The sequence below is a fragment of the Panthera pardus genome, unplaced genomic scaffold (genome assembly GCF_024362965.1).
Source record: "Panthera pardus isolate Hobbes unplaced genomic scaffold, ASM2436296v1 HiC_scaffold_24, whole genome shotgun sequence".
NCBI classification, from domain to species: domain Eukaryota; kingdom Metazoa; phylum Chordata; class Mammalia; order Carnivora; family Felidae; genus Panthera; species Panthera pardus.
In genome coordinates this window covers 24240541-24258381 of record NW_026526810.1, presented here as the reverse complement: position 1 = coordinate 24258381, position 17841 = coordinate 24240541, and the positions used below count along the sequence as shown (strand labels likewise).

At 49.3% G+C, this 17841-nt stretch overlaps 1 protein-coding gene across 5 annotated transcripts in view; it reads right to left on the bottom strand.

Annotated features, from left to right (window-relative positions):
• Nucleotides 1–47: 47 nt before the first annotated feature.
• EDC3 (enhancer of mRNA decapping 3) overlaps nt 48–17841 on the bottom strand; it is a 60308-nt gene continuing 42514 nt past the window's right edge. For 4 of the 5 annotated variants that reach the window (XM_019441458.2, XM_019441457.2, XM_019441456.2 and 1 more), the window contains exons 5-7: nt 7847–8000; nt 5181–5398; nt 48–2534 (exon numbers count right to left, since the gene is read on the bottom strand). In XM_019441458.2, coding sequence (XP_019297003.1) covers nt 2200–2534; nt 5181–5398; nt 7847–8000 — 707 coding nt within the window. In that variant the 3' untranslated portion in view covers nt 48–2199. The remainder of the gene's footprint in view (nt 2535–5180; nt 5399–7846; nt 8001–17841) is intronic. The other variant, XR_002077869.2, reaches the window with a different exon arrangement.

The window sequence follows — 17841 nt, the reverse complement described above, 5'->3', positions numbered from 1 at the left end:
GGTACCTCACTGCAGCCTACACAGCAATTTACCACAGAGCGCAGGACTCCGTCATTCAGCTTTATTTTAAGTGCTGGTTTTTAGTTCCCCAAGAACTGCAGGAGTGATAGTCGACCACCTGACTGGGGCCCCTTGGGGACTGGGCACTGGGGGGGCAGGAGGCCTCCGAAAAGAGCCGAAGATAGAGGAATCATGCTTATCTTTAATACCACTGGAGAAGGCCCGGGCTGAAGGCAGGAAGAGGCTCCAGAGCCACCTGCAGGGAGAAGACGGAGAGGCTTGGGCATAAGCTCCCAGTGGTCCCTTAACACGGTCCTCACCCCAGGGCCACTGCAACTTACCGGAGCAAGCAGAGTCCGTTGGGCTGGGGTTCCTCGAGCTCTTCCTTCCACTGTACCCAAGGGGGGGCCTAACTGCATTAACAGGCAGGCACCCAAAATCTGCTTAATGGTTGCTTACAACATACAATGCCTGTAATCCAGCACTGCTCCTCAGATTATGGCCCTGCCTCTAAAGAGACGGCCCCATCTTGGGAGCTTCTTGGCCCTGAGAGTGAGCAGAAGCTCAGGGAGGATACACACGACAAGGCTCATAGTCTGGCTTCCTCCCACTACTGGAGACAATTTGTTTGAGGGAGGATGGGAGGAAAGGAGGGACCAGCCCTCTGCCCTGCCTCATCTGCTCCTGGCTATGCTCCTATAAGAAAAGTGATAAGTAGCCTGAAACCCAAGGTACCAGGGCCTACCCTGTGTCCACGATCCTTGGCGAGCCCTCCCACTCGCCGCCTTAACCAGAGTGGGTGGGCAGAGAACAGAAGGAAGCCTGAATTCCTGAAAGAGGCTTTTAAAAGCACGAGCTTTTTGCAAGGGCCCTTGCCAGGGACTCCAGGGCACAGCTCCTGTTCTGAAACCAGCCTCCAAGGCCTAAGCCTGTGAAGGTCCAAGGGCTTTACTGCCTTAGGACCTGAGCAGCAGTATGTTCCTATGGCTGAGCCCCACCAGCTAGCTCATCTAGAACTAGACTCATTTTGGCATCTTTGAGATAGGGGGCTGGCCCCAAGCCTACTCAGAACTAGAGTGGACAACCATAAAGGGTTCAAAGCCCAGACACTAAGAACTGGGGTGGAGCCCAGACAGGGGAGGGGCATGCACCCTGCTCTGGGATGACAGCTGCAGAGGACCCTTTCAGGGGAAAGATTGGGGGGGGGGGGGGGGCGGGCAGAAGGAAGTTGGGGTACATATGCAGGCAAGGAGGTGGGGGTGGGATAGTGGTAGCCTAATACAGAAGCACCAGGGAGCCTCTTCTGGCTCAGCACCAGGCTCCCCCAGGGACCTCCCCAATACTGAACATTAAAGCTGCACCCTGAGGGCTCTGGCCCCAGACTAGGCAAAGGCTCTGCCCCCAGCTAAAGAGAGTATGGGGCTGGGGGGCACGGCTGGCAAGATGGGCACTGTGGTTCTACAGTAACATAACCTTATACTACCTATGCTGAAAACAGAAAAACAGTATAAAATCCCAATACAGTAAAACCATCCTGATGTCACCCCCTTCCCTGCCTCTCAGAGTGATGGGAGTGGAAAGGAAGGACCCCTGAAAGAAATCCCAGCATAAAACTTGCATCAGCTCAGGAGAAAGGGTCAAAAGCCCCCAAATCAACTTGTGGTGGGGCTCTGGGAAGGAAGGCCTCCTCAAAGCCCTCAAAATGAATGCAGAGTGCAAGTCTGCCCTCTAGCGGGCAACTGCAGCACAGCCAGTTCGACATGATCAGAAGGTGGGGCTGCCCGGCTAGGGAAGCAGGGGAGATGAAGCCGCAAGCTCCGGCAAGGACGGGCCCCCAAACAGGACCCACCCCACCCCACGAGGTGCTTGCCCAGGCCCCAGTGACTGTAAACCTGAAACACGGGTCTGTGAGCTGCCTAAGTCTGTAAACAAAGCCCCACCCAGCCGCGAAGGGGGCCAAGTGTAGAGATGCCTAGAGCCACTCAGCCTGCCACTCACCCCGCACACCCAGTGGGAAAGCCTTCCCCGGCTAAGGGCAGGTGACAGGTCATTTTTAAATATGATCTGTTCTCTCACAGAAGTAACAAATCCAAAAGCGAAAAAATTTAACAAGGTCCATGAAGCTTCACATCCTTAAGGCGTTCGTTGTCAAGTTCAGTGTGTCCGGAGCAGCAGGGGACTGCAGCGCCCAGAGCTCCTCTAGGCAGAGTGCAGTGGAATGACAAACTTGCAGCCAAAGGGTGAGTGGTAGCTGATGCCCACCTCCTGGAACACCTGCTGGGGGAGGCCGATGTCACACAAGTAGACGCGGCCCGCACGCTCCCCCAGTGGTAGAGGAAGGCCCAGAGCCAGTGACCACTTGGCATCGATGCCCTGTTCGCCTTCATGCACAGGAGGGTCTATGCTGAGCACCGGTGCCCGGTTCCGATTGGCCCAGGCGACAGCTGCCTTGTACCAGGGCTGGTCCCGCAGGAAGGCATTCTCGGGGCAGTCCAGGCAGTTGATCACTAGGTCCACGGGGCTAGTGGGCAGATCTGCAGGTGGAAAGAGCACCATCTGGGAATCGCTTTAAGTAGAGAGCAGCCCAGGTAGGGACTAGAGCCCATGTGGCCCCAAGGGTACCTTGTTCTGACACCACTCCGAGCCTCGCCACAGGCTGGCTTTCTCAAGACTGGGTCAGGCTCCAGAAATTCCAAGGCCTGGCTGGGCTGGGCACCAGAGACCAAGGGCACATCAGCCCGACGGACCACTGACCTCTCACAGACCCCCAGGCCGAAGCACTGTCCTGATGGCTGTGCAGGCCACCTCTGGGCACAGGAATGCACATCCGACTAAGCTCTGAGAAGGGGGAGCCCTGCCCAGAGCCCAGCAGAAACGGGCTGACTGGCCCCAGAACTGCAAGCAGGCCAGAAGAGAACACGCTTACTTATTCTGCCTTGGGCTAGCCTACTCACACTTCAGGAACCAGCTGGGCCTTGCTCATCCCGCCCTCCCATCTCATGGAAATGGGCCGTCCTTCCAGCCCAATCTTAAGAATGGAGAGGGAAACCTATCACTTCTCCAGGCATTTAAAAAAGCTTCCCTGCTCAAACCAAGCCTCTGGGACAGCATAAAAACAGAGGTCTCAACAAGTATGTTAAGTCTTGACGAACCTAAGAGGATAAACTGAGAATAGAAGAAATCAGACCAAACTCAGACCATCCTCAGACTTAGCTTCTAGAGTTGAAAAAGGAAGGCTTTTTGGGTAGCCAGAGGAAGAACTACCTGGAAAAGGGCATCATGTTACAGATCTCAAGAGGGGGAACCCACAGCAGGCCCCCTTCCTGGCTCTTGGCCTAAAGAAATGATATTTCTCAATTATGGACTCATGGCTTCCTTACTTAGAATAAGCCACCATGATGAGGGGTCGGGGGATGTCCCTGTGGGCCATTAGGCTCTCAACAGTAAGAGTGCTGTCTTACGTTCTATGTGCACACAGGAGCCTGGCCTGATAGGACACTGAGGTTCTGGCCCAGGGTCTGGCCCCAACTTGCCATCTGACCCCTGGCAAAGCTCTTTCTTCCTATTTCTTCTCTCCACTCCTCCCCAGCTCACACTGAAACCCTCTCCAATCACTTTGCACCCCCCCCCCTCCCCGCCACTTGAAACTGCTCCGGTCAAGATCATCAGGAGCTTCCACACTGCTAGATCCAGTGGTCGATTCCCAGTCTTCGTTTGAGCCTAACCTAGAGCTGCTTGCTGGCAGAGCTGACGGCACCACACCCCTGCTTTTCACTTACCTTCTAAGTGCCTAGCTCTCCTGGTTTCCCTTCTCCTTCACTGACCACTCTCCTAAGCTGGTCTCTCAACTCCCTGACTTTTTTTTTAATATTTATTTTTGAGAGAGAGAGAAAGAGAGAAAGAGAGAAAGAGAGAGAGAGAGGGAAAGCAGGGGGAGGGACACAGACAGGGGAACAGATGATCTGAAGCAGGTTCCGTGCTGACAGCAGTGAGCCTGACGCAGGGCTTGAATTTGCAAACCATGAGATCAAGACTTGAGCCAAAGTCAGGACGCTTAACCTGACTGAGCCACCCAGGCGCCCCCTCCCTGACTTCTGAACAAAGAACTCCCTACCTGTTCTCTCTTCCTAGGAGATAGCTTATCCAAGCTCATCAGGGCTCATTCCCACCTATACACTTGGCCCTCCAGGCCGGACCCCTTCACCCACCTGCGGACCCATCTGTATCAGTCAACATGTCCACCTGCATATCCACTGAGCACCTCTACCTGAGCTTCTGCTCTTCCTGCCCAAACCTCTTCCCACAAATCTTCCCATCTCAGGATGGCACCTCCATCCTTCAGGTGACTGAAGCCAAACACCTTGGAGTCGTTCTTAACCCTTCCCTGTCACATCGCATATATCCAATCTGCAGCCTCTAGCTTAAAAACTGATTTAGAAACCAACCACCCTTCACCTCCTCTACCAGAATCACCAGTCTGTGTTCCAGTGTATCATAGGAGCCTCTTAACACCTCTCTTTGTAAACCTCTAGTCTACTTCCAAACAGCAGCCAGAATGATCATTTGGGACCTGAGATGGATTCTATCTTCCTTCTACTTATTCCTCCAGTGATTCTCCATCTCACCCAGGGTTAACATTCAAACCCTTATAGTGATCCACAGGTCCTTTCTTTACAACCAGACGCTAAAAGGTCTATGCTACTCTCTATCCAGCTCTCGAACACTCCCAACACTCTCTAGCTCCCTTCCCTGCTTTGTCTCCATAACACTTACCACCACCTGACCTAATGGAAACGTTACTTATTTGTCTCTTTGTCTGTCCTAACCAGAACCTAAGTCCATGAAGCATGGATTTAAAACAAAACAAAAAAAAAATCTGCTACATCCTCAGTGTCAGGAGTAGTGCCTGTTTTGTAAAATGAACAAATGGGTCCCCAGCTCTCCATATGAAAAGTGGGAGGGAGGACAGTGAAGGGATGGGAAGTAGGCAGGTCAATACCCTAAGTACTTCCTTTATGCACGAAAACTTCCAGGCAGAACAGACTTTACACCTGTGGTGCTTTTCCACATGCCACCACTGGGCGGCAGCACCAGACCACCAAGCTCCAAGAGGGGGCGGAGCGGGGGTAGGTGGGTGCGCGGGGGCTTGCCATATTAGCCCAGCCCTAGCAAATGCTCACCTTTGAGGTTAGATACTTGTTGGCCTTGGGTCTTGCTGAAGAGAGACAGCTCGTTGGTGATGGACTCCAGCATCTTCACAAAGTTGGGCAGGAAGAGGATGACCTGGACATCGTGGTTGGCTAGATGCCTTCCACAACTGATCCCCTGAGCCCCTTTCACATGGGGGCCACACAGCAGGGCCACTGTAGGTCTCTGGTGAACATTTTTGGGATTCAACCTGGAACAGAGGTAAATAAGCGCTATCAGCTGCAGACCTGCCAATCCCTTGCACCCTAAACCAGACGAGAGCACCCGTTGCTCTCAGGGTTTTTTACAGTCCCAGGTCCCGAGGGGGCCAAAATCCACAGCATCCCAGGTCTACAGGGTGGCACTGGCCCTGTCCCACACATCAGTGTCATTTCATCTGCTGGGTCCTCTCACTAGGCAGTTCACCCAGATCTCGTTCCATATAACACGGTTGCCAGAACACTGCTTTCCGATCAAACCACTGAACTGTTCTGTGTCCTGTGAGGTCCAAATCCTGCTTAGCAAAGACGCTTCTCTACCTCTACAGCTTTCACTCTTCTTCCCCAACATGCTGTTCCACTGAAGCAAGGCTGGCCCCACTCTGTCCTGTACCTGTAAGGCTCCTTCCTGTTTCTCCTTGTCAAATTCTGACCCACGTTTTCTTTGAGATCCAGCTCAAGGCTCACGTCTTCCAGGATTACTCTGGCTCAACTCCTAAGAAGCTCACAGCAAGTACTGAAAATGGCAGTTCTAAATCATCCTCAATCAGTTGCCAAACCAAGTTCTCTTTACCAAGCTGCCAGTAAGCTAATAAGGGCAACACCGTAGGTACGGATGGTACCTCTTCCCTAGAACGCTGTGTGGATCAATGGAGGTATAGACAGCATTTAAACAGGGCCTGACACATTATAGCACTGGTCACAGAGGAGGCAGCAGGCTCGGGGCTTCCTGGTCTCCTAGGCTGGCAGCTCCCTTGGATACCCACTTCCTGACGAAGTCATTTCCAGCTCCTGCCATTCAAAGCTGAGCCACAAGTAAGGAGGTTTGGAGGATTCACTCTGGAGCTGTTCCCAACCCACAGACAGTACGCTCTGCCTCCAGGGCAGAAGGCAACTAGAGACGGACAGCAAAAAACAGGCTCAGGTCCCTGCTTAGCAGTGACCGTCACCTACTCTCCCAAAGGGAGGAAGAGGACAGATGCTGTTCAAGTCAAAAAGGAAACCTCTGTCCTCCAAATAAATTCTAGGGAATTTAACAATGCACTCTACCTATACACCAAACCATTTCATTTCCCCCATTATGTTTGCATCTTAAGGAAATACGACAAGTACTTCTCCCTTCGGACAGATACTGCTGCGCTGTGGCGTCTGACTCACCCGTGTCTGTTCCTGAAACGGACTCTTCCTCTCACAGAGGCACCCTGTCAGGACTCAAAGCAGACCATGGCACCGCCTACCCCACAGCAGGGGGCAGAGTCCGGGCCTAGGTGGGCGGGAGACCCGGCTCCACCAAGTACCAGCAGTGTCAACGTGGCAAGTCTTACAGCTCTGTGAGCCTCAGCCTGCTCAGCCTCAAACACCAGGCTAGATTTACCTTCGAAGTGAAGTTATGAAGATCAAATTCAACACTGCTGTGCAAGCACAGTGATAAACCATATGGGACCCCACACACATGACAAAGATTACTGGCTGTGGTGATCTTTCTCAAAGGAAAACCAGCAACTGCTGCAAAGGAGCTGGAGGTGGCCTCCTGAGAGTTCCAACGCAGGGAGAAGACAGGCACAAGGACAACCGGCCCCAAGAAGCCAGCTGGAGAGGAATGTGACCTGGTGAGGACATCCGCACCCTGCCCCCACACTGCTGTTTCTTCGGCAGCTCCCGACTGCTCAGCTGGTCCAAAGCCCTACTTTCCAGCCACACAAGAGTGACTTTCCAGATCCCGGCCACTCCCATGCCCTCAATTCCCTCTGCCCTCGGCGCCTTCCCTCCGTCCCGACACCTGCTCCTGCCCTCCCTTCCTGCTTGCCCCGGTGAATTCCCCCTTCTCCGCAGGACGCAGCTTAGATGCTGCTGCTCCAGGTAGGACAACTGACTTGCCCAGCCTGGAGTAGGACTGTGGCTTCCTGTACGTTCTTGTTTCTTCTACCATAGCATCGTACTTTCTGGAGACCTCACCAGCCTTCCGGAGGGCAGGAGCAGTATTTCATTCTTCTTTGTGTCCCTAGTCCTAGCACAAGGATTGATGCATGATCTCAGTAAATGACCACAAATAAAATTAAGCACTGCTCTTGATATCTGGGCCCAAGGGCAGGTAGGAAGGCACCGAACTCCAGCTCTCACACCCAGTTGTCAGGGTGGCTCCAGAAGTTCTCAGATATGGAACTTGGGGTTGATTTGTGTCCCAGTCTGTCTGAAGTGAATGACAAGTGCCAAAGGCTGCGTCTCTAAAGGCTCACAGAAGGCAGGCCTCTGGTGGCCAGCAGGAGTGTCATGAACCAGCTATTATCAGGGAGAGAAAGGGTCAAAGGGTTAAGAGGGGCAAAAAACCCCTCGCAGCACCCAGGAAAGTGACTTCACAGAGGGACTCACACTGACAAACTCCTCGGCGAGCAGCACCTGCCCACATTCTGTCTCCTGCCGGTCTGGAGGCATTTATTTACCTGTTGGGTCCTCCGAGTAGGGTCAATGCCATCTGACTGGCACACACCCCTGTCATCTCCAGTCTCCGCTCCAGAGTCAGCCCGTGCTTCTCGGCCACAGACAACAGCTTTTTATGCAGCTCATAGGAAACACTTGGGACAACCAGGCCCGAGTCTGCAGTTCAAAAGGAGGTGAGGAGAGAAAGGGTAAGTGATAATAGGAAACCAGATCCACAAGTGGGTGTACTCAATCCAGGATTCTGTGAAAGCCCAGACTCTAAGACCGACCCTCCCCTGGCCCATCTGCCTGATCGGGACCGGGGTGTGCTATGCAGCCCTCCAGGGCTCAAGTAGTGGACGGGAAGGGAGTAACAACTTGTTCATGTTACCAAAGAGCAGAGGCGAGCTTCAGCGCTCTTAGCAATTTAGCTTTAGCCATAAAAGCCAAGTCTACCAAGATCAATTTTGTTACTACCCAGAAAAGGCGGCACAGCCTGTAACAGCAACCTATCGGCCACGTCAGAAGGGAACACGCTTTTCCCAAAGTGGGGGGAACGCCATCCCTGGCAGTGGGGCTAGTCCTCACAAGCAGGCCCCTCCCTCCTTCTTCCCCAGAAGTGGAACAGACGCTAAGCCTCCTGACACTCTGCTCCCTGCTGCTCACTGTCTAGGCCGGATGACTTGCTCCCATCTGCTCCCTCCTCCTCCTCCTCCTCCTCCTCCTCCTCCTCCTCCTCCTCTCTTCTACTCTGTCCTTCCTCTTTGCTTAAGAAATTCAACGAGCAACTTGTTTCCTCAAATAATTTGTCATTTTCTCCCCATCTGGGGTTGAGTGTAACCTAACACTTCTACCTCAGGGAAAGAGTACATAGAAAAAAGCAAGCTACTGACAAGAATCTTCAACATTTTATTTGCCATAAAGAAAAAAACTCAATAAATGTTAGGGAGAATCACAGTCACTGAAAGTACACCATGGAAAGTATCTGGTTTCGTGAGGCCGAGGTCTGCAGTAGCTGGTACACTTGAAAGAGTCTTACCTGCATCAGTTCCAACACACCAGGAGCTGTTTCAGGGCCCAGGAAAACCAGGACAGGAAAGAAATGCCGAAGTAAAAAACTGTGATCTGTAATGGGCAGCTCATCTTGACAACCGATGCCACCTTACAAATACTAGAAGCCACTGGACTGGCCCCAAGGGAGCAGACTTTTGCCAAAGAGTCCCATCTTGGCCCTACGGACCAACAGACTGATACACACAGACTCCAACTGGCAAGGCATCATGGGATTGCAGGTAACTAGTTTTGTCTGGCTGGATCAGGTGCCTTTTTAGATCCTGTGTCTTCATCTATACTGGACTGTAAACTCCTCAAAGCAGGGAAATAAAACCTTTCACTTCTTTGGCCCCCCCCCCCCCTTCAACTTGTCTCAGCAACATTCATCAACAGAGGTGGGTTCTCATCAAGTACTCAAACATACACATGATGCAATCCTGGTGCTATTTCTGGTCTGGCCTAACTCTATGGTAGGAGTTGTCAAGAAGTTCATCATTATCCTACTGATTCCAGAACCCTCTACAGAAAAACTTGTCTTCCTCACTGATCATTTCAGGAATAATTTCTTGAAGTTCTACCAGAGATCCAGTCCTGCCTACACAGATTCTTAAAACCACACAGAACGAGACTGGTACATTTGAACAACAGGAACCCAAGCACAAAGACTGAACCCAAAGCACCAAGGTCTACATCCTCTCAAGGGAAGGTGAAATAATAATAATTTATGTAATGATGATAATACAAGAAGTCTACACATCCACATTGACACTATCCTGCGGGTTAACCGAACCCCTCCACCTGCCTGAGTCCTACTCCCGCCTTGGCACAAACAGCGCCATTAGGAACACAGGCTGTCTCCTCTCCCACTCTCTGAAATGTCAGTTCTAGGGAGGCTGCAGCCTGACCTTGCATGTCAACAGCTGATTAAAACAGTCATTTTTACGGCCTGTTCCAGACACGCACATATTATCAGAACTAATTAGGAACCATTGATAGCGGTGTGAAAAGGTCCAGTGAACTCTCAGAGTCATAAGTCACTAACAACCCTAACCTGTCAGACAAGCCATGCACTCGCCTACTACAAACCCCTCTTTACCTGCAAAGTCACGCAAGAGAGAGCTTTCCCTCGAGCCTGTGCACTTCTTCACCCAGTTATGTGCTTTCTGTTGGATCTGAAACGGATCAAGGCAGTGAGTCTGAGCCTGCCACCCTACAAATCAAGCTTTCTCTCTGGGTCTACGTCGTGTGCTGTGTGCAGGTGCACCCCCTCTCCCATTCTGAGGGCTCTCTGGAGGCAGACTGAGCATTTTCTGCTACCTGTCTCCTCGGCACTGAAGGGTACAGAACTCACAGTACAGGGAGAGGAGAGCTTACCCCAAACCCTGGCTGGTTAAATGCTTCAGCAGAGAGCTGCACATCAATGACCAGCCTCTCACGGATCTGGGCCGGGGAAGTGGGGTGAGGGGGTCACCGCTGACGAACCGGCACACTTTGTAGCCTAGGGAAAGACAAGGCCGGGATTCCTTCCTGCTCAGTCTGCCAGTTACAGGGTCTAGGATTCCACCATACCCTACTCAGTTTCTCTGAAAGGAATGTGCAAGCACCACGAAATGTTCCTTTTCCACATTCACACACAAAGTCCAACCAGTCAGACTGGCTTATCAGAAACAGGCAGAGGGAATAAAATAAACTCCAAAGGAAGGGAACCAAGAACATAGCGTGTAAATTGCAAACAATAACACTGCCAAACCTGAACACGAGCCAAGCCTAATTATGTTTGGGTTGGAAGGTGGATCCTTATTGTTCAGGAACCAAAGCAGTGAGATCAGTTGGTAGGGTTTCTCTTAGTATGTATTTTACAGCTGTCGGCGAAACCAGAAAGGGGGACAGGATTATAGCCAGTTCGTGACAAGAAGAGCACATCTTAGGATCTAATTAACCTTAAGGTATCAAGGAAAACGACTCAGGCACACCCCATACAGGCTAGGAGCTCACTCTGCAGCATAAAGCTGCGAGAGCAATACAGCCTCGTTGGCCAGCAGCCCGGTGCCTGCTGTGGCCTCCCCTTCTTCAGGCCTTTGTCACTTCCACACGGCTCCTTCCACTACATACTATTTCAGGCCTCTGCCTCCCTTATGGACATATATACACATTCTCACACCCTCAAGCACCATGTCCAAACCTTCTCCAGCGGCCTCTGCATGTACATCCCTCCCTGTCCCTCAAACCTCCCAGCCTTTCGGTTATGTAACAAGGCTCCCACCACAAAGTGTCATCTCAGATCTAAACTCAATCCTCACACAGACATGGCCCTTTGGTTAGAAAGGCTGTGTGCATCCCAGGTCTTATCAACGAGGAGCACAGCTCATTAACGGGCATGGTGATTTCTCCGGGGCTATGAATGCGGATTCCACTTTGTGGTGGTCACTCAACTGTGGGGCAATATCACACTGGTTGGGTTTTGTTTTGAAGTTTTTGTTTTAATCACCCAGTGCTCCTCACAACAAGTGCACTCCTTAATCCCCATCATTCTACTTGACCCATCCCCATACCACCTCCCCTCTAATAACCATCGGTTTGTTCTCTATAGTTAAACACACTGGTTCTTCTTTGGAGTACAAACCACTGGTAAGTTCATACCCTCAGACCCACAGTGTACAAGAAAGCCCCTGTAGATTTACATTAAAGCTACCACAAAATGAAATTTGGTGTCCAGTGTATCCCTGAAAGAAGAATGTGTTACAGGAAGCCTAAATACTCTTAATACTCTTTATTAGGGCCCATGATCTGGGCCCTGTTCACTTTACCCCTTTCACCTTAAATCCCAACTCCCACCATGCTCCAAGGCACCTTGGCTGCCTTTTGGCTCCTAAACACCTCAATTCCCTTCTGGCCTCAGGAAGCCTGTCCCCTCTCTGGGGCCTCTCTTCTCTCTTCCAATGCTCTACCCACACTCAAGGCTGGTTCCTCATTCTTCAGGTCTCAGCTTAAAGAGCCCTCAGTCTCAGCATGCTGTTTATTTCCTTCACTGTGCTGAATACAACTTGTAAACAACTGGGGTTTTTTTTGTTTTTTGTTTTGTTTTTTGTTTTAGACTATCTACTTTGCCAGACTGTAAACTCCATGAAGGCAGGGACCATGTATGTCTCATTTGCTGCTGTAACCTGTTCTTCTTTGTACCTTCAGTGTTAGCACGGGGCCTGGTGGAGGGTCTACATCAATAGGTGTTGAATTAATGAATGAATGGGAAAGGACACCTATAAAACAGCCTCAGCGCCTTCCATTCTGCAGCTGGACAACAGCCCAGCTGTAACCAAAGGTTAAGTGTGGGTAAGAGGTTTTGGATTCTCTCCTCACGTCTTCCTTCCTCCATTTACAACAACTAGATCAACGCCCTGTCCACAATGGACCTCATTCCTTCAAGTTAAAGCTCCACTGGAACAAGCCTTGGACTCAAGGGTGTAGAGGACTTCCTGACAAGATTACTTCTTAATTATGAAGGGGAGAAGGAGCTTTATGAAGAAGATATCCGGTGGACAATACCTTACCAAGTGATTAAGTCAGCCCCAGTGGTGAGACAAACTGACACTGCCTATTCTTATGATGTGATACCCTGAATAGAACAGAGCCCCACCAAAATCCTGGGAAAAATGTGTTAACACGAATCACATCAAGAGGAAACAATCAATCAGGAAATAAAACTAAGGAGTATACTGCAAATCAACCGGCCTAGACTCTTCACAAATGTCCATATCACAACAGACAACAAAAGTTGTGGGAATCGTCCTGGTTAAAAGGAAACAAACGAGAGATGACAACTAATTGTAATGCACCACTGCTGACTATAAACACAGCTACGAAGGACACTACTGGGACAACTGGAAAGTTGTGGATATGGAGTGAACATGAGGACACGTTTGGGTTAAAAGTTTCCTGAGAGCCATCTCACCGTGTGGTTGTACACACAGCACCATGCTGAGCCCACAGGGAAGCAAGCAGGGGTAATGGAAGGAAGTAGGAGTGCTCCAACTAAACCTCAAAGGTTCAGGTGTGTACATGCATTTATATACAAAGTAAATGTGGCAAAATGTTAAGTGAATCTAAAGGAAAAGCGCATTGGTGTTCATTATACTATTCTAGCAACTTTTCTGAAAGTTTGAAATTGTTTCCAACGTAAAAAAGTTGGGGGGTAGAAAAGAGAAAGTTAATTAAGTGCCTTCAAATAGGACCAACGAATGTGGGCAGAGTAACAACGCATCAAGCCAGTGGTGGGGTGGGGAGTGGCAAAAGACAGAGTAAATACAAAGAACATGAAAAAAGACCCTGTTCCCACAGTCTTATGATCTAGCTGAAAACAAAAAATATGTGCAGATACCAGAGAATACACAGACTGAACTGTGGTCTTGAGCACAAGTGTAATGTATCGATTTCAAATCAGGGGCTGCAGGCGATAGGTATCAATTCTCAATCTGAACTATGCCTTGAAAGACAGGCAGGATTGTAGCCAGAATGACAGGAGAGAGAGTACTCCAGATGCGGTGGGGAGGAACCATGAACAAAAGTCCAGAGGCTGGAATCTGTGTGACACGTGCAGATGAACACTTCCCTTCCTGCAGCCCCGGTGCTGACGTGAAGGCCGGCTTAGAGTAGCAGGCGGGCCCAGAGTTCAGAAGGCTTTAAAGGCCAAGTTGTTTTATGCAGGGGGAAGTTAACGAAGACAGAAAGACTATGTGGAACTGGTATCAGATGACACAGGGAACCTGTGGGGTAGCACAAGAAACTAAAAAGCCATGACCATTTCAATGGGCGACTCTGTAAGAATAGGAGAGCCTGAAGCCAAAATGAATACTGAGGATAAACAAAAGTTCCTTGCCAGGGCTGCTACAGAAGGAATCACTACATCTGCTATTAGGAAAAAAAAAGGACGTGAGGGCACGTGGGCTAATGACATCTGTCACCCCACAGATCTCCAGGGTTGATTTGGCTGGTCTGGCTGGCTAGGCAGGTGTCCCCTTTCTTCCTCACCTTTCCATGTGCATCCCTCCTGAAGCTGCGAGCTGGGTGAAGAGGACAACCTTCCCCAATAGAGGAGGGCCGTTCTTGGGTCAAGGGTATACGGGTGGCTCCCCTGCTAGAGCCTCCAAACAAGCTCTCAAGGTCCATTTGTAGGAGAACATAGGGGAGTCAAGCTTTTGAGACCAAATGAGGTGCTGCATGTTACAGTCTGCCTTCAAGAAAGAAAGCAAGAGAGAGAGAGAGAGAGAGAGAGAGAAAGAGAGAGAGAGAGAGAGAAAGAAAGAGGGAGAGAAAGAAAGAAAGAGGGAGAGAAAGAAATAAGAAAGAAAGAAAGAAAGAAAGAAAGAAAGAAAGAAAGAAAGAAAGAAAGAAAGAAAGAGGGAGGGGAGGGGAGGGGAGGAAGGAAGAAAAATGGCCTCTGGGATCCTTTCTAGTCATGAATTTTTATGAGAAGGAAGAGGCAAAGGTGGCTGCAAATTTTATGCCAGGCACTTAAAGAACGGCGACTGCACTGAAAGGAACAGGAATGGGAAAGAGGCAAGGATGCTGGGAAGGGACGACTGACTTAGCTGCGATATGTCGAATTTAAGGAGGATGGTGGATGGTGCATATGTTGAAATCAAACTCCTTCCTCACTCTGGCTAGACACCTGTGGCTCTGAAATGGGAAGACGATACATATTGGCAAAGTGGTCACATTCACAAAGACCAAATCATTTTCTAAAAAAAAAACAATAAAATGACCAACTGGCAGCTTTTGATATATCAAAGCTCAGTTGTGAGGTCATAATATATACCAAGTTTCCGGACCCTCCAGGCCTTAGTTTAAATTTTAAATTTTAAATTAAGGGGCACCTGGTGAAATTAAATTAAGTGGCTTGGTCAGTTGAGCATCCGACTCTTGATTTCAACTCAGATCATAATCCCCGGGTCATGGGATCAAGCTGAATGTGGAGCCGGCTTAAGACTCCCTCCCTCCCTCCCTCCCTCCCTTCCCCCCTCTCTCCACCCCCCCCCCCCACTTGCACTTTCTAAAATAAAAAAATAATAAATTTTAAAAAATTTAACTAAAATAAATTCTTAAATTAAAACTCTTGCAAAAGTTGTCATGAGACCTTTTCCCATGCAAAGACTGTAGGAAGCACAAATGTTCATTACTGGGGGAAGGGTCTAGCCAAGACACCTGTCTTAACAATACTGCTCTAAAACCTCATGAGATTGCCAATGACTACAACGAAGCCCCTCAGGCCTAAGACAAGTATCTACCTGATTACCCAGGCCCCCAAACTCTGAAGGACAACATACTAAAGGGTTTGACTACTCCCTCAACTCTGTTAGAATCTGAGGTTCCTAAAATCAACCAAGTCACTGTCGAGGAAGTCTGCTAGCAGAGACACAATTTTAAAAAACTAGGTTCATCAACTCTGTTCAGTGCAAAATTATGGTGGCACTTGGCACAGCACAGGTGTATTAGTGCAGGTGTTTTGATCCAGAACATTTCCTAGAATTTACTTCCTGATGTGTCCCTGTAGCTCTCAGGAGCACAAGCGCTGAAGGAAGTCTCACTACCCTTATGGTCAAATTCTTCAGTGGCCACTTCTAAACTCAGAGATTTATTTCTTCCTGAATTCCTACTGAACACACATAGAAACCCAAAGCAGATTTCCTGTTTACCTGTTCTTCAAGAGAGAAGAACACTCCTGGTCTTGAAAGGATTAGAATACTTCTTAAGGGACTCTCAGTGACAAGAGGCAGAAGCAGGCAGCCAGAGCTCAGAGGCAGAAATGGAACGCCGGTGTGGAAGACAACTGCCAGCCTGAAATGCCGAAGGTCAAGCTTGTCCTGACAGCAAGATACATCCCCACTGAAGCTCAAAGACTCCGCTAGCCAAGGTGGGAAGAGTAAAGAGGCAAGCCATAAAGCAGCAGGAACAAACCAACTGTGACTTCACCAGCAGCTCCCCTTCGAAGTAGGAACCAGAACTGCTTTTACCAAGACACATGGGCATGGGTAAGTGGTAATGGACGCAAAGGGAGCTCAGACCAGAGCGCCCCACTTAAACTTTGACTTGATCGTTTTGCAAGACAGTAAATAGTAACTCATTTCCGGTCATCCTCCTCATACATTTGCTGCTCCTCAAATCTCAGTGGGCAGATAGTATGGTGGTAAAGAAACATCCTTCAGACAAAGCAAATGGGACAACTGCAGAGATTCGGGGCCTGCACCAACAGCCCCCCCCCCCCACTGCCTCCCATCTGGGCTTCTAAATACTAGAGGGCTGAAGGAGGCTACATAGTAGAAAACAAATGGCAGAAGTTAAATAAGAATTCTACCCAATAGGAAGGGTTCTTAAATAAATATACCCAAGAAGAATTTATTAGAACTCAGGAAATGAAGAATTCGAGACACTTTAAAGTCATTCCTGACTGAAAGGTTTACTGGACCACTTAATGCCAACAAAATGGGGATAATAACAAAACGAGGAGAACAGGGCAGTCTCACAGATGTGCTGTGAAAACTGTGACAAGCACGTGAAGTACTCAGAATGGTGCCCGTGACATAGTCATCATAAATACCCAATGAACTTTCAATACTATGACACTGATCACAATGATGTTGCTTCTCCTAAAACAGGTCCCCACCATCCCCTTTCTGCCGCCTCTAAACCTTGTACACAGTTCTATTATTTGTTTACACATTTAGTTACTCCTGAGGCCCCTGAGGTGGCAGACAATGACTAATGACTTACCCAGAGGGTCTAGAACGGTGCCTAGCACGTGGTAGAAATTTTATAAACGTAGATGCTTTGAAATAACCTTACTGAGGCAGCCTTTGCAATTCTATTTGAAGTCAAATACTGACTAACGACCACAAGCTGGGCATTGTACTAGCTGCTTTTCCACATGATCTCATTTAATTGACAATTTTATCCCACTTTACAGAGAAGGAAATAGGCTCAGTAGCCCCTATTTGGCTCTATAACTCTGCTCTCTGACTCTACAGATGCCTCCTCACTGAAGCCTGCATTAACTCCCTGACCTCTCTCTCAGTGAGGTAACTCTACTGCTTGTCTTTTCTGAGCTGAGCCACAAAGCACTGCGGGCAGAAAAATCACAAAACCATGCAGACTTGGCCCACTGCAGACTTACACAGTCTAACTACCACTAGACGCTCACGGCCATTCTTCCTGCCCCACGGGCTTGATGCCTTTCAACACTCCCGCCCACTCAACACTTTTCTACCTGTTTCCAACCATCACACTCCTCTGTACCATTTCTCTCACAGCTCTTTCCTTCCACTCAGAGCCCCAAACCTCTGGTAATGAGTTATGTCCAGAGCTCAACCAGTCTTGCTGCTCTCGTCCCTCTGTCCTCCCACTGTACCCTGAATTCTATCATGAGACCAGTCTTCCTAGACTAAAAGTCTTCCTAAAAGAGATTTGAGATAATGTCATTTTCAGAACCCTTAAGCTGCTCTCTATGGCATAGGACAAGGACAGCATATGCACACAAGGCTCTGTGCTCCGGTCCAAAGTATTTTTAATTCCTGTTAGTCCCCCATGCAAACTCAGTGCCCTGGCCAAACCAGCCAATGGCCAATCTCCCATGGCTCTTTCACACTATTCACCAGCACCTACCAGCCCACCCACGCATCTCCTCTTGCTCTCTGCCTAGTGAAGACTGCCCAGTGCTTCAAGGCTTCTGTCCTGCTCCCTTTGTGAAGCCATCCCTCATCAGCCCAGCCTTCAGGACCTCTCCTGCTTCTCAATATCCAGTGCAATTAATGTCCACGCTCACAGGACTCTAGGCATATATGGTATCTTTCCATTTTCTGATACATTTTAATAACGAATGCAAGGTCTTAGAGTCACTTACACAAAATAAGCACAGTATTCTGACCGAATGGTCGTAAGTATTTCTTTTAGAGTATTATGAATGTTGAGCAAAGAT